The sequence below is a fragment of the Mobula birostris genome, chromosome 30 (assembly GCF_030028105.1).
Source record: "Mobula birostris isolate sMobBir1 chromosome 30, sMobBir1.hap1, whole genome shotgun sequence".
Lineage (NCBI taxonomy): Eukaryota > Metazoa > Chordata > Chondrichthyes > Myliobatiformes > Myliobatidae > Mobula > Mobula birostris.
In genome coordinates, this window is record NC_092399.1 from 9,939,771 (window position 1) to 9,957,526 (window position 17,756).

The 17,756-nt window shown below is 40.3% G+C and overlaps 1 protein-coding gene across 1 annotated transcript; it reads right to left on the bottom strand.

The window, feature by feature from the left end:
* Positions 1 to 481: 481 nt before the first annotated feature.
* mgst3b (microsomal glutathione S-transferase 3b) lies at positions 482 to 14,480 on the bottom strand. Its single transcript, XM_072247024.1, has 4 exons — positions 14,181 to 14,480; positions 9,273 to 9,395; positions 7,646 to 7,718; positions 482 to 1,426 (listed from the first exon to the last, which is right to left on the bottom strand). Exons 1-4 carry the CDS (start codon positions 14,334 to 14,336, stop codon positions 1,326 to 1,328), a joined length of 453 nt encoding a protein of 150 aa, XP_072103125.1. The 5' UTR covers positions 14,337 to 14,480; the 3' UTR covers positions 482 to 1,325.
* Positions 14,481 to 17,756: the final 3,276 nt, after the last annotated feature.

Here is a 17,756-nt window from a genome sequence, read left to right on the forward strand (position 1 = left end):
CTGGAAACAGCCCTAAGATTCATTTCCTTGTGGGCATAATCGTTAAATCTAATAACCATAGTAGAATCAATGAAAGGTTGCACCACCAGGGTGGACAACCGGTGTGTGAAAGACAAGAAACTGTTAATGCAAAAAGAAAATAAGTATTGAGAACATGAGATTAAAGGTCCTTGAAAGTGAATCTAGGTTGTTAGAACAGGTCAGTGATGAAACTTCAGTGAAGAAAAACTTTAAAATGATTTAAAAATGGAGTACGCATTTAAAACCATTGTCACTGGTAGCCATTATGTTTCTTTTTAACTCCTGGACAGGGTGTTGGTTATTGTAGTGTGAAGAATTTTTTGTTGCAACCTATGAAGGTTGTATCCTGTTACTTCAGCATTTTTCTGCAAAGTATTGGATGGTTTGTTGCTGTCCATTTATACATTACACAACTTTTTAATTTATAGTTTTTGTACCACAAAAATAACTCAAACCAACGTTAGTTTTAAAGTTGATATTTATTTAGAAATTAAATCGGGAACAACCACATCAAGAATTGTACATTAAAAATGCACTTTTGAGGAAATAATTGACTAGTTGGATCCTGATGAATGGTTACAACAAGATGCATGAAGTTTAAGACAAAATTACACTTAAAGCCATTCCATTATTTGATTTGAATGAAGTTTAAAATGGATAACATTTAATGGTTTTGAAAATCTGTCAAACACGTAATATACAAGTCAGTGAACATATGAAAAGTGTATACTTGTTTCAGTTGTCACTGTCAGGGCATTCATTGATGAATCACAGCCTTGCCTTTCCCTAGCTTTCTCTTTCAATGGTTGATATGTTCCTATCAGCAGAATTATAACTTAACATTCTTTCACCAGTTCTGTACATTTATATTTTCTACTTGTAATCTTTCGTCAGATTTAAATTCAACCCATAATATAAACTGAGGCTGTTAGATTAAAATTTTGAAATAACTTTAGTGACCATCTTGAAAGATGAAAAATATTAAACTCAGTTGAATATTACTTCAACAAGAATCACAGAATTTAGCTAAAAAGTAAAAGTTAAAATTTAGCCTAAAGATTTTTTAAAAATGAAATTTGGAATTTAATCTTGTTTCCCAGTATACCATTTGATTAAATATAACAAAACTGTAGTGCATAACATAGCTGGAAGAAAACTCTACCGCATGTTGGCAATATTTAAACCAGTTGATAAACAAGGAGCAGGAAGAAGTTCAGAGCTGGTGTCCATTTCAAAATGGCTGGCTACGTTGAATGCCTGACAACTTTTTTTTAAACCTTTCACAACCCATTGTTGTAGTTTTATCACTGTGAAACAAGGGTTTTAAAAGCAATGAATATGGACAGGAAAATGACTCCCAGAAGGCCAATGTATCCGTAGGACCCAGTCATTCTTCTCTCTGGCACTGTAAAGAAAAAGCAGATACTGGATGAACCACCATCTGTATTCTTAAACGTTTAATTATTTTTTTAAAATATAAATTGCAAGTTTTAGATGGTGTATGCTGAATAGTTGGTGTTGTACGAAAATAGGAGCTTTATGGCTTGTGGACCAGTGTAGATCACTCTTTCGAAGCTACATACTGACCAAAGAGTGGGTAAAGAATCAAAGGCTACAGAATGGTTGGTGAATGTTTGGCAAAAAGGCTAGAATCACAATTACAAATACAGTAGATTCTGGTTAATTGGGCCATTAGTTAATAGAGGCAGTCACTTATTTGGGCCAACAAGCTTCGGTCACATGCACTGGTGTGGCCACTTTGCCATGCTTAGAGTGAACAGTACTTAAATACCCTAAGTTGTGAGTGTTTGTGTTCAAAAAGCACTGATTTTATCACATAGTTGGCAAGAAATAAACAGTAAGAAAATTCAGAACTATTTTGGTCGCTGGTTTTCAGCATTCACATTTGGAGATGTCAAAAGTGTCCAGAAGTGAAAATTAAACTATTACAAGAGGTGACAACCAATGCACAAGTGGGGGACCCCATGGACACGTAGAGATAGGAGCGTGAAGACAAGGAGAGCCTGACCATTGTAGACTCCTCTCCCGGGTAATACCTTTTCTCTTCATTAACTGTTCATGAAGGGTCAGGGAATACTAGTGGGGGTGCACAGCTGTAGTCAGTTTGTGAACCCACGAGCATTTTAGTTGAGACAATAAAGGTTACTTGTTGGTATATAGAAACTCTCTGTGCTTCGATTATTATTACTAAAGGGGTAGATCCTTATAATGAACGATTTCACTACTTCAACAAGCATGAAGAATTCGACAAAGATCCTTAAATTCTATGAAGATTTTAAAAGGTATTGACGATCTTGAACATTACAATGAAAATAAAGATTAGAGGATGCAACCAATGGAAGGATTATATGAAGGTAGTCTTATCTACATGAGATGTCTATGATTGTTTATATACAGTCAAAAGAACACGGTGGTATACACTGGATGAATTCCATCGATAATTATTAGGAACTACTATAGTTTTGTAGCATTATTAGTCTCCAAATTTGTTTTACAGTTTTATAGCACTAGTAGCATTATTAGTCTCCAAATTTGTTTGTTCTTTTAATTTAAATACATAATCTGTTACCCAGTTAAATGGTTTTTTGAAAACTATTTCCATAAAAGTTCAGCTAAATGGGGCAGCTGCTTTATTGGGCCAAAATGCACTGGTCTCGATTTGTCTCAATTAACTGGAATCCACCATATTACGCATGTAGACTAGGAAAGGAAAATAAATTAAAATTGGCCAGATTAAAAATAACCACGAAAATATTTGTAAACACCAAAAAGACCAATAAATGGACATTTTAGTATTACAAAAGGAAAAGAAACAAGAAAAAAACTTGATAAGTACTCTCAAGGTGATTAATACAATTTGAGTTTGATATCAATTTATCAATGTCAATGATACAGAGATGGGAATGGGCAAATGTAACACAAGAAGTTGGAGGGAAACAACAAAAATAAGAGCTGATGAAATTGGGAGTAACTCAATGGCTGAAACAAGGAATAAATAAGCAGGGATAACAACCAATGGATAATTGGTATGTGCTCAGTTTGGATCAATGTGTGACCAATGATAATCTTTGGAGATGATGAATTTCACCTTTTCATATTTATTTACGTTCATTCAATTGTTATCTGCTGTATTGTATGTATGATGTGGGAAATCATGGTCCTTACATGACCATGAGTGTTCTTGGCAAATTTTTCTACCGAAGTGGTTTGCCATCTTCTGGGCAGTGTCTTTACAAGGGTGACCCCAGCCATTATCAATACTGTTCAGAGATTGTCTGCCTGGCATCAGTGATCGCATAACCAGGACTTGTGATGTGCACCAGCTGCTCATATGACCGCCACCTGCTCCCATGGCTTTACCTGACCATAATCCGGGAGGGCTAGGCAGGTACTACACCTTGCCCAAGGGTGACCTGCAGGCTCGCAGAGGTAAGGAGAGCCTTACATTTCCTTTGGTAAAGACACATTTGCTCCCTGCCACCCCACCTCTGGTATTAAGACATTTCAACCCTTGGAAAAACAGACTGTCTATCTATGCTGCTCAATCTTATAAACCTTTATCAGATCTCCCCTCAGCCAGTGCAGGGGGCAGGGATTCAGATTTCTGGAACTCTTTTGGGGCAGGTGTGACCTGTACAAAAAGGATGGGTTGCACTTGAATATGAGGGGGGCCAATATCCTGGCAGGGACGTTTGCTACGGCTATTGGGGAGAGTTTAAACTTCACCGAACTGAAGAGACGGAGAAAGAGGCAGCTGGCTCACGAATAGAGAAAGCTTGTAGACCGTGCGAGAGGGAGGATAGGCAAGTGATAGAGAAGGGATGTGCTCAGTCCAATAGTTTGAGATGTGGCTATTTTAATGCAAGGAGTATTATGAACAAAGCAGATGACCTTACAGCGTGGATCAGTACTTGGAGCTATGATGTTGTGGCCATTACAGAAACTTGGATGGCTCAGGGGCAGGAATGGTTACATAGAGTGCCAGGCTTTAGATGTTTCAGAATGGACAGGGAGGGAGGCAAAAGAGGCTGGGGTGCGGCACTGTCATTCAGAGATAGTGTCACAGCTGAGAAAAGGAGGGAGTCACGGAGGGATTATCTACGGAGTCTCTGTGGGTGGAACAGGAAAGGGTCAATAACTCTGAGTATTTTTTATAGACCACCCAATAGCAACAGGGACATCAAGGAGCAGATAGGGAGACAGATTCTGGAAAGGGGTAATAATAATAGGGTTGTCATGGTGGGAGATTTTAATTTCTCAAATATTGATTGGTATCTCCCTAGAGCAAGGGGTTTAGATGGCGTGGAGTTTGTTAGGTGTGTTCAGAAAGGTATCCTGACACAATATGTAGGTCTGTATTTGATCTGATATTGGGAAATGAACCTGGTCAGGTGTCAGATCTCTCAGTGGGAGAGCATTTTGGAGATAGTGATCACAATTCTATCTCCTTTACCATAGCACTGGAGAGGGATAGGCACCGACAAGTTAGGAAAGCGTTTAATTGGAGTAAGGGGAAATATGAGGCTCTCAGGCAGGCACTTGGAAGCATAAATTGGGAACAGATGTTCTCATGGAAATGTATGGAAGAAATGTGGCAATTATTCAGGGGATATTTGCGTGGAGTTCTGCATAGGTACGTTCCAATGAGACAGGGAAAGGATGGTAGGGTACAGGAACCGTGGTGTACAAAGGCTGTTGTAATTCTAGTCAAGAAGAAAAGCTTACGAAAGGTTAAAAAAACTAGGTAATGATAGAGATCTAGAGGATTATAAGGCTAGCAGGAAGGAGTTTAAGAATAACATTAGGAGAGCCAGAAGGGGCCATGAGAAGGCCTTGGCAGACAGGATTAAGGAAAAGCCCGAGGCATTCTACAAGTATGTGAAGAGCAAGAGAATAAGACGTGAGAGAATAGGACCAATTGAGTGTGACAGTGGAAAAGTGTGTATGGAACCGGAGGAGACAGCATAGGTACTTAATGAATACTTCGCTTCAGTATTCACTACGGAAAAGGATCTTGGTGATTGTCGGGATGACTTACAGCGGATGGAAAAGCTTGAGCATATAGACATTAAGAAAGAGGATGTGCTGGAGCATTTGGAGAGCATCAAGTTGAATAAGTCACCGGGACTGGACGAGATGTATCCCAGGCTGCTGTGGGAGGTGAGGGAGGAGATTGCTGAGCCTCTGGCGATGATCTTTGCATCATCAGTGGGGACAGGATAGGTTCCAGAAGATTGGAGGGTTGCAGGTATTGTTCCGTTAATCAAGAAAGCGAGTAGAGATAGCCCAGGAAATTATAGACTAGTGAGTCTTTCTTCAGTGGTTGGTAAGTTGATGGAAAAGATCCTGAGAGGCAGGATTTATGAACATTTGGAGAAGCATAATATGATTAGGAATAGTCAGCATAGCTTTGTCAAAGGCAGGTTGTGCCTTACGAGCCTGATTGAATTTTTTGAAACACATTGATGAAGGTAGAGCAGTAGATGTAGTGTATATGGATTTCAGCAAGGCATTTAATAAGGTACCCCATGCAAGGCTTATTGAGAAAGTAAGGAGGCATGGGATCCAAGGGAACATTGCTTTGTGGATCCAGTATTGGCTTTCTCATAGAAAGCATAGAGTGGTTTTAGACAAGTCATATCCTGCATGGAGGTCAGTCACCAGTGGTGTGTCTCAGGGATTTGTTCTGGGATCCCTACTCTTCGTGATTTTTATAAATCACCTGGATAAGGAAGTGGAGGGATGGGTTAGTAAATTTGCTGATGACACAAAGGTTGGGGGTGTTGTGGATAGTGTGGAGGGCTGTCAGAGGTTACAGTGGGACATCGACAGGATGCAAAACTGGGCTGAGAAGTGGCAGATGGGAGTTCAACCCAGATAAGTGTGAGGTGGTTCATTCTGGTAGGTCAAATATAATTGCAGAATATAATATTAATGGTAAGACTCCTGGCAGTATGGAGGATCAGAGGGATCTCGGGGTCCAAGTCCATAGGACACTCAAAGCTGCTGTGCAGGTTGACTCTGTGGTTAAGAAGGCATTTGGTGCATTGGCCTTCATCAATCTTGGGATTGAGTTTAGGAGCCGGGAGGTAATGTTGCAGCTATATAGGACCCTGGTCAGATCCCACTTGGAGTACTGTGCTCATTTCTGGTCGCCTCACTACAGGAAGGATGTGGAAATCGTAGAAAGGGTGCACAGGTGATTTAAAAGGATGTTGCCAGGACTGGGGAGCATGCCTTATGAGAATAGGTTGAGTTTTCTTCTTGGAGTGATGGAGGATGAGAGGTGACCTGATAGAGGTGTACAAGATGATGAAAGGCATTGATCGTGTGGATAGTCAGAGGCTTTTTCCCCAGGGCTGAAAAGGAGAGGGCACGGTTTTAAGGTGCTTGGAAGTAGGTACAGAGGAGATGTAGGTTTTTTATGCAGAGAGTGGTGAGTGCGTGGAATGGGCTACCGGCAACGGTGGTGGAGGCGGATATGATAGGGTCTTTTAAGAGACTCCTGGATAGGTACATGGAGCTTAGAAAAATAGAGGGCTATGGGTAACCCTAGGTAATTTCTAAAGTAAAGACATGTTCAGCACAGCTTCGTGGGCCGAAGGGCCTGTATAGTGCTGTAGACTTTCTATGTTTTAGAAAGCCACTGCTCCAGAGAAGAAAACCCAAGTTCGTCCAACCTCTCATTATATTACGCACCCTCTGATCCTGGTGAACCTATTCTGTACCCTCTCCAAAGCCTCGACATCCTTCCCATATTGGGGTGATCAGAACTGTATGCAGTACACCTGGTATGGCCTAACTAGTTTTATAAAGTTGTAAAGTAACTTGCTGACTTTTGAACTGAATGCCTCAATGAATAAAAGCAAGCACACCATATGCGTTCTTAACCACCTATCAACCTGTGCAGATACTTTCAGGGAGTTATGAACTTGGACCTCAAGATCCCTCTGCTCATCAACACTGTTCAGGGTCTTGCCATATTAAATGTATTTTTCTTGTGTTCGCTTTTCTGAAACTAAGGACCATTTTTGTTAGTTTTTACCTATGTACATTTATATAATTGTTTTGACTGACACCAAGCTATGTCACTTCCTTTAAAACTTTCTTTATAATTATTTTGGATATAAAAACACTTATTGCTGCTTCATTTTTTGTTTACACTGACTCTAGATGACAGTGGTCACTGGTTGGTAATGCCTACCTTTGCATCGGTAAGTAAATTCCAATTTCCTTGCAGAATCTTGTCTGTTATTGCTGCATTACTGGGAGTGTCATCCTTTCTAAGAGATGCTATGTTGAGATATCGTCAAAATGATCCATTGGTTTTGATAAGTATTAACAATCCTGGGTATTTTCTAGATTTCTCCCTCAAATGATATTACTAAAAGTTTTCTTTGCTGAATGTGGATATACCTGCTGAATTTACATTGTACTTGAACAATATACTGCTTTGATAAGTTAGAGTCCTGTGATGCAAAAAGTGCATCTTTCTTTCCTGCTGGCACTATGGTATTGTACTTTAACATTATTAAACAAATTCATTAATCTATTGAATATTTAAGTGATATATTTGTACAGACATAATTTACATAATACCTACCCCCTGTGTAATATCCCCATGCATAAGTAAATCGACTGGTTACCCAAATGACACCAAGCACAGAAGCAGTGATCTGTGAAATATTAAGTACACTATATTATCCCCATGTTCAGAGTGAGAAACATTAAGAAAGACTTAACATATTCAATATTGTTTACTTACTAACATTTTAACAGCTTTTGTTCTTGTACTGAAAGTTGCTACTCAGAATTTTACAAAAATCACAGATTTTAAAGTTAAGGCACTGCAATATTTCTGATTAAGATGTACAGTACACAGTATTTAGAGTAAAATTTCTTGTAAATCTATATATTTTTTCATAGATATCAGTCACAATAGGGAATTCATGAGAAACCTCAATCTAAAGAGAAACAAGAATATATGATGGCACACATTCTGCCCAATTTTACCTTGTCTGTAACATAGTTTTGTACCAATAGATTCAAGGCACAGTTAAGCACATAATTGGTCTGTGGGGAGGGTCAAGATTAGAAAATGGTCATTTTACACATAAACAAGGAAAAATATGCTGCTAGAGGAAGAGTATTTCTTTCCTCTATGAAAACGAGTTGGACAGAGTTAAGTATTATAGAATTTATACAGTGAAATGCATTTTGATCAAACAGATGTCAACCGGGTGATAATAATCTATTTCTTAGCCTGAAATTTTAATAATTGTAAAAGTTCATTGATCCAGCACTTCACCAACGGGCACTTCCAAGTGTAAAATTGGCTCACTGTCAAGGGAATTCTCTGGCCAATATTACGGCAGTGCTGAGGGAGGACTCAAGACAAATGGGTGCAGCACCTAAAGGAATATTTGGACATCTGTTGTTGCTGTGCAATGCTTGTATTTTTTTTTCTTGCCTGCTGAGTAATACTCATTGACAAGTACTGCAGAATACTGTCTTTCGCTTCCCTTATTTTACAATCTTTAGGATTGCAGATTATGTGAAAAGATATTTAACTCTTGACTCTCAGGCAACTCCCCCATTCCCCCTAGGATTCTGCACGATAATTTTTTATGAGTAATCATGTTAAAAATATCGCTTTCATTTTTGGGAGCAAGACTGTGTTAGTTACATCTTAATTTAAATCTTGTAGACCTTTAGATGCTTCAAGAGGACCACAATCCTCTTGTGGTTTGGAGGCCTGTTTGCCTCAGTGACCCAGAGAGCTAAGTTGGCTGGAGTAAGGGGTTATGGTTTGGTTCTTGGTAGGGTCACCCATGCCAAACAGGTCAAAGGGTAGTGGTCCACTGGTCCTCCAGGTCTGGGGGAATCAGTTCAAGGCCAACAACCTGACTGGTAAACCAAAATTATTACGGAAACAGCAATGAAGATTCCTTCTAAATCTGAGTACGATGGTATTCCTGAGACTCCACCCTCAGCTTGCATGACTGACAGTAGTGAAAACCAAGAGGAAAATAATGACATGAAGACCACTACCAGAGTTGGAAGACTTTCATTACTGCTCTAAACAGCAGTGGCATTATGGGCTGGAAGTAAGGAAGAGCTTTAGACAAAAGCTGAAGAAATTATACTGTAATACCCATCACCTGACTGGAAACAGCAATGAGATTGTATATGGCAGAATATCCCCATTAACTACACTGCCATTTTCTTACCGGATAGACAACTCCAGCTATCAGTTGGAAGATCAGCCATTGAGGATATATCTCCAATGTGTTTTGATGTGCATGTTGGATGCAGTTGAATATGGGTTCTTTATCACTATACATGTTTGGATACTGGAAGGAAATTGGAAGATACTGTCACAAAACTAATAACAAACACAGTCCCATAACTTTTGTGAATGCCTCAGCTTCAAAAATCCACCATCAATGTTCACCAATGGAAAATTAATCCGCAAAAGTTCCATTTCAAATAACATAGCGTTTGTTCATTCATTCTGAGCCTCGTTGTATGACATGGGCGATGATGGTCTTTCAACATGTGACCATGATTGTCCTTGGCCAAGTTTTTTGGTTTGCTATTGCCTTCTTATGGGTAGTGTCTTTACAAGACGGGCCATTATCAATACTCTTCAGAGACTGTCTGCCTAGTGTCAGTGGTCGCATAGCCAGGACATGTGATATGCACCAGCTCTCATAGGATCATCCACCACCTGCTCCGATGGCTCCACGTGGCCCTGATTGGGAGGTGGGGGCTAAGCAGGTGCTACCCAAGGGCGAGCTGCAGGCTACTGGAGGGAAGGAGCGCCTTGAATCTCCACCCAGCCACACACAAATAATATATTATTCTTTAATGAATGTTTCTAAATACATTGCCAAATAATATACAGAGTGTGAATTTTGTTGAGTGAAAGGGTTTGGTGAGGTAATGACAACAGTGAAGATATGTATTTAAAGGATTAAGCAGATTAATTAAATCAAATGAATCAGTCAATGGATCAAAACATGTTGTTGGATGAAACAAAGTACTTGCCTGAAAGGGAACAGTGACAGCTCACTAGAATGGTTTGGTGAGATGGTGGGTTTGACATGAGAGATTGAGTAAAATGGTATTTATTTTTTAAAGTTTACATAAATGAGGAGAGTTATCTTGTAATTTATACAATTACTACAAGTTTCAACATGTGAAACTGAGAGAAGTTTTTCTCTGTCTAAGCAGAACCAAGAGGCACGATTTCTAGAAAAGTTATGTGACCCCTGATGCCAGGCAGACAATCTCTGAAGAGTACTGATAATGGCTGGGGGGGGGGGTCACCCATCTTTAAAGACACTGCCCAGAAGAAGGCGATAGCAAACCACTTCTGTAGAAAACAAAATTTGCCAATAACATTCATGGTAACCATGATCGTCCACATCATATGACACAGCACGTGCTGATGATAGAAAATATAAAGACCTGATATGATAATATAATCGTTGCTTTTCTGCCACTTACATGCTGGGGGGGGGGGACTTTGGGGTTCTCACATTTAACTTTTGTTCATTCTTTGGGCACTTCTCTGTTTTAATGGATGTTTTGTGAAGAAAAAGCATTTCAGAATGTATATTGTATACATTTCTGACATTAAATTGAACCTTTGATAACAATCCCTAAAAGTGAACAAAAATGATTAAAAATATTCATGCAATACCCCCCAAGCAACTATAAGCAGCATTTGTTGAAATGGCAGAAGTGAAAAGATGACAGCAAAATTGGTGCAGTAGGTTTAAAAAAAAGGCAAAGAAACTGTAGAGCAGTTTGCAAATATGGGATTGTCTAAAATAAAAATGAAAGTTACCCATGAACAAGAACGTAGGATGTAGCTGTTCGAATTGGTTGTGTTTTGTATTTTTAACAAGATTTTTAGCAAGACTAAAATCATCAGTTTTACCAACACACAATTTATGTTTAAATAAGTATATTTTCACAATTATGTAGTGTTTGGCTCCGTCTACTGGTGGAAAGGGGGTAAAGCAGTTTCACAACAGTTTGTTCTTTTTCACTGGCTAAGTGTTAGCACATGACACGTGCTGTGACTGTGTATCTTTTAATTGGTTCTTCCTTATCTCAGGAATTTGCATTTTCTTAAGTACAAAACTGTCAGGCTCTGCAAATATCACCATCTTGTTCTTTGTATTTTCCTGAGGATCTTTGGTTTCATATATTCTGCATCTGGTCCTATGTTTAAGCTCTAAAATAAACGATCATGAAGCAATAAGTTTTTGCGCATTCTTGGATGCCTAAAAGAACCTGGGGATCGAAAAAAATCGCCAGATTCCAGGCTGGTAATATTGGTATGAATGTTCAAAATTGAAGGTAGTTGTCATGTAGAAAACGGAAACAGAATCAGATAATAAATTAAAATAAATCAAAGTCTGCAAATATTAATGTAATTAGACCACAAAATAGCAGTCAGGGTCCTAGAGTCAAGCAAAAGAATTTAGGTGCACAGAATGCCTCTATCTGAAATGGATAGTCTTTTGTGATTTTTTTTAAACATATGATGAGGAATAATTAGGACTTTGTGAGTAATACATAATTAATACCAACTGTATGACCATATCCTGATTACTTCTCTCTGCTCATTTTAGCTAAAATACATATTGTAAATTCTAGTACCAATATTTACATATTGTACGTTCTAGTGCCAATTGTTTGGCGACAATAAAGTATAAAGTAAAGAATTTTAAATACCACTTGTTTTTTTCATTCAAAATTTTTGAAAAAATCAGTAATATAAGCCCATAGTGGCCTGAAAATGTATTCTGCCCCCACAAATATTTTCACATGTTACTGTCTCATTTTCTAAATTTTAAATTAAAGGCATCCGTTAGTCTTGCGAGACCATGGATCTGCGCCCGGAAAGTCTTCACTCTCCACGGCGCAGGCCTGGGCAAGGTTGTATGGAAGACCACCAGTTCTAAATTTAAAACATATTTAAGTATAACTTTTTGAGCTAATCTACAAAACATTGTGCATCATGTCAAATCAAAAGAAAAATTCCCCAAACCTATCAACAACGTACCAAAAATCCAAAAACCAAAATGGTGAGGTATACATCCCCTTTGTAACTACTCCACTGACTTTGGTCAGGTGCAATATACTGTGCATTACCTTACTAACTCATCCAATCTGTTGATGTAGAAAATTGGAGGATCACCTGAATAAACACCCCTCTTTCTGTAAGGTCCAACAGCACGGTAGATATTCAACAGACCAAACCAAAATGAAGATAAAAGAGCATTCAAGGCAAGTCAGAGAAATAATACAGATCTGGAGATGGGCACAAGACCATCTCAAAGGCACTGAACACACTTTGGAGCTCAGAGCAATCCATTGTGGAAAAATATGAAACCATAGCCACACTGCCTAGGTCAGGCTACACCTCTAAACATAGTTGCTGGAGAAGAATAGACTTGTAAGAGAGGCTACTGTGATGCGAACAGTCACTCTGAGTGAGCTGCAACTGGAGATGACTCCAGTTCATGGCTCCACAATCTAGAAACATAGAAAACCAGAACAATACAGACCCTTCAGCCCACAAAGCTGTGCCAAATACGTCCTGTCCTCAGAAATTACCTAGGGTTACCCATAGCCCTCTATTTTTCTCAGCTGCTTGTACCTGTCCAGGAATGTCTTAAAGGACCCTATTGTATCCGCCTCCACCACTGTCACCAGCAGCCCATTCCACACACTCACCACTCTGCGTAAAAAAACTTACCCCTGACATCTCCTCTGTACCTACTTCCAAGCACCTTAAAACCGTGTCCTCTTGTGCTAGCCATTTCAGCCTTGGGGAAAAGCTTCTGACCATCCACACGATCAATGCCTCTCATCATCTTGTATACCTCTATCAGGTCACCTCTCATCTCTAAGGCCTTGCAAAAAAAAAAAAAGGGAATTTGTGGAAGAGTGGCAAGGAAGAAGCTCTGGCTTATTTTAAAAAAAGCATACGCTTGTCCATAAAGGCTTTCAAAGCATCACTTAGAAGATACTATAAAGATGTGGAAGAAGGTCTTCATGCCGTATGAGACTAAAGTTTTACTTTTTGACCTCAACACTAAGCAGTACGTGTGGTGTAAATCTAATACTGCGCATCAGCCTGGTAACACCATCCCTACTGTAAAGTATGGTAGAGGTAGCATCATGCTATGGGATGCTTTTCAGCAGCAGGGACTGGAGATCCAGTCAGGATTGATGGAAGATAAACACTGCTAAATACATAGAGATCCTGGATTTAAAAAAAACTTCTAGCTTCTGCTAGAAAGCGTTAACTGGGGAAGTTAGTCTTTCAGCAGGCCAGAGCAACCATAGAGTGGCTTCAAGTGGAAGAATATTGATGTTCTTGAGTGACTCAGTCAGTCTTGACCCTAACCTGATCAAACATCTCTGGCAAGACCTCAAGACTGCTGTCCACTAACACTCCCCAACTAGCCTGGCACAGCGTGAGCAATTTTGCAAGGAGTAAAGGACAAATCTTGTTCCATCACATTGTGCAAAGCTAACAGAGACTTATCCAAAAAGACTGCTGGCTGTGATATCCTCTGGAGCAGGTCGACTAAGTATTGAGCAATGGGGGATGAATACTTTTTGAACAACAGACATTTCAGTTTTTGAAGTTTTAGATTTCCATATTTTACAATTTTCTGGTTTTTTTTGGGCTCTACTGTGAAGAAAGGAGTATGTGATTTACAAATAACAATTCTCAGTTAAATTAATCAAAATCCCTGGTTGTAATACTCATTTATGCAAGCAAAGGGTTGGGGGCTGAACACTTTTTTTCAAGGCACTGTAGGTATATTTTGATGAAAATTTATGGTTGTGAAAAAGACTCCCCTTTGAGAAAAATGGAGCCATGGGCCTTGTCACCAAGAGGGAGCCTCCCTCCAATTTCAGGAACCAAAACCCACGGGAGAATTCAAAGGAACTTTAAATGTTAACCAGGTGGATAGACAACGGATGGATGAACAACGCAACCAGAACAGTGTTTGCTGAAAACCTTCAGCTGATAAAGAAGTAAACCCAAGTTCTGGTGTTTGGAATGGAACTAACCCTAGATAAGGGTTTTGATTTCTCCTTACCTTGACGTTGTATTTCTTCCTGGCGAAGCCCACTTTGGCTCCCAGGTAAGCCAGCATGACCCAGCTGTAAATGAACACCAGGATCACGTAGCCGAACTGAGGGGGTATGAGTTGAGTGGGGTGGGCTTTCGCACTCTGCGGCGGCACGTACTGCATAGGGGCGGCGGGCAGGCCTGGCCCCGGAGGCGGGGTGAGCTGGAGGCTGGCTCTGGACACTGGCACACGGCGAGGCCGAAGCCAAGGATCGGAACAGCGCGCCCTCCTGCTACCAAAGGCGCGACCGCTGTGCGCCCCACCCTCTGGGGCACCGGCTCACCCTCCCCCCCTCCCCTCCAACTCAAAACCTGTTGCTGCACCCCCTCTGCAAAGAGGGTTGGATTGTCCGTCCTCTGCATGAAAATTATTGCTTTACTTTGTAGATAAGTCTTTGCAGAAAAAAAAATGTTCGATTTTTTTTTCTCTTTAGGTGAAAACTGCTCTCTTTTGGGGAAAAAAAGATCGATCTTTCCTTTTCTGTAAGGGAAAAATGTTGGCTTCTCATCTCTAGGTTAAAAACATGATGCTGATGAAAATCGAAGCCCCGTGCTTTCTCTTTAGGAAGAGAGATGTTTCCCCCCCCCCCTCCCAATTTCCCTACTTATAGTTAACAATTGTTACTCCGTTCTCCCGAAAATTGTTTCTTTCCATCCATGTTGACAGCTGTTCTCTATCGGTAGATATATATTGTCGGCTCTCTCTATTATATTTGATTTTTTTTCTTTCCCTCTAATTGGTTAAAATCTTTACATTGGAGAAATGTATGGGTTCCCTCTTGTAATTTTACCTTTACTTAAATGTCTGGAATTGTTTACTGCACTCCTCGAGTTATAAATTAGGAATTTTCGAAATTGTCAATGCTGCTGAAATTACAGAGTAATTAACTATTTGGCTCAAGTGGTCTATACTAATATAATTGCAATTCCCCCAAACTATTTTATTACTCTTATCACCATATTCTATATTTTTCCTTGTGTTTATTTCACTTTCTCTTGGAAATATTAACTTTACCTAATTCAATGATTTTGGTATTTAGGGCAAGTCTGTCTTTCTATTTCCTGCTGGATTTATTCACATATCTTATCTTCACATATTTAAGATAAAATTTGTTTTATTTGTCGAGTGTACATCAAGGCATACAGTTAAATAACGTCGTTACTATCAGCGACAGTCACACGATCACAGGGTGAACGCTCAAACTCATTAAGGACAGTGGCGGGAATTGAACCCCGATCAATTCGTAGTTTTGGGCTACCCTGCGAGTGGAATTACCATACAGGCATCTTTTTTTTGTCAGAGAATGGAACCCTCATCTTAACCTTTCCCGGTAATATTTTTTAAAAAAACAGGCGGTGTTTCTGCATCTGGACCAGCACAAGGGTTAGAGGTAATGAAGCAGCAATGACGTAAAGCGAGCTGAAATGTTGCCCTTAGTTGGAGATATTGCAGACTTCCATTCAAATGTTATTGTTGTTTTTCTCTGTTTCTTCCAAATGCTATTCAATATGGAGAAAAGCTTATTCTTCATCTAAAATATGTTTAGTATGTGTATAGTTATTCTTATGCTATTTTTGGTTAAAATAAATTGTATATACTGTATAGGCATCCTTTAGTCTCGTGAGACCATGGATTTGCGCCTTGGAAGGTTTCCAGGTTGCAGGCCTGGGCAAGGTTGTATGGAAGACCAGCAGTTGCCCATGCTGCAAGTCTCCCCTCTCCACGACACCAATGTTGTCCAAGGGAAGGGCATTAGGACCCATACAACTTGGCACCGGTGTCGTCGCAGAGCAATGTGTGATTAAGTGCCTTGCTCAAGGACACAACACGTTGCCTCGGCCAAGCCTCGAACTAGCGACCTTCAAATCACTAGAGGAATGCCTTAACCACTTGGCCACACGCCAACAAATTGTATATGTGCTTTGAAAATTTGCATATAGTTCTGAATTGTAACCATTACTCTGGGTGTAGAAAAGACTAGCAACTTGTAATCTGCATTGTGTAGTGAGTTTATCTAATTAATCACTGCCCGATTGCATTTTCCAGCATTCTGTGTGTGTGTTATTCTAATGAGAATGGGATATGAACCCACGTTTGCACCGTTTATGTGGGGCGGTAGATGGTAAGAGGGTTCCTTGCTTATGTTTGACCTAATCCTAAGAGATTTTGACCAGACGCCTGCACCATCACTTCTGGTCCGATGGAAAAATCTGGCATATCGTTTGTGACATACCAGTGCAACTGCTGGACTGGTCTGTTCTAGTACTAGTTCCAGATCTTCCTAGGGACATTGTATGGTCAGTTCTACTGAAGGATCCTCCTGGATCTGAGCAGGTTGTTGAAGCTTAAATCGGATGGCCGTAACCATCTTGCTTGTCTGGTGACGTCACTGAGTTTTGCTAAAGAAGGGAACAACATGGAAGCAAGGAGATAATCTTAAATCAAGACTTCAGAAATTTTCCAAATTTAAGGGACAAAATATTAATTCATCACAATTTATTTCTGGAAAAAAGTACATATTGATTGACCAAAAGAAAAGCCCAAGTCTGCACCTATGAAATAAAACGACAAATATAATTCAAACACGAGGAAATCTGCAGATGCTGGAATTTCAAGCAACAGACATAAAAGTTGCTGGTGAACGCAGCTGGCCAGGCAGCATCTCTAGGAAGAGGTACAGTCGACGTTTCAGGCCGAGACCCTTCGTCAGGACTAACTGAAAGAAGAACTAGTAAGAGATTTGAAAGTGGGAGGGGGAGGGGGAGATTCAAAATGATAGGAGAAGACAGGAGGGGGAGGGATGGAGCCAAGAGCTGGACAGGTGATTGGCAAAAGGGATATGAGAGGAACATGGAACAGGAGGCCTAGGGAGAAAGAAAAGGTGGGGGGAGCCCAGAGGATGGGCAAGGGGTATAGTCAGAGGGACAGAGGGAGAAAAAGGAGAGAGAGATAAAGAATGTGTGTATATAAATAAATAACGGATGGGGTACTGCATTGGACGACTGCATTGGCGCTGCTTCCTGCGTGCATGCTGAGCTCGTTGACTTCATTAACTTTGCCTCCAACTTTCACCCTGCCCTCAGGTTTACCTGGTCCATTTCCAACACCCGCCTCCCCTGTCTAGATCTTTCTGTCTCTATCTCTGGAGACAGCTTATCTACTGATGTCTACTATAAGCCTACTGACTCTCACAGCTATCTGGACTATTCCTCTTCTCACCCTGTCTCTTGCAAAAATGCCATCACCTTCTCACAATTCCTCCAGCTCTGCCGCATCTGCTGTCAGGATGAGGCTTTTCTCAGGACAAGGGAGATGTCCTTTTTTAAACAGAGGGGCTTCCCTTCCTCCACCATCAACTCTGCTCTCAAAGGCATCTCCCCCATTTCACGCATATCTGCTCTCACTCCATCCTCCCGCCACCCCACTAGGAATAGGGTTCCCCTTGTCCTCACCTACCACCCCACCAGCCTCCGGGTCCAACATATAATTCTCCGTAACTTCCGCCACCTCCAACGGGATCCCACCACTAAACACATCTTTCCC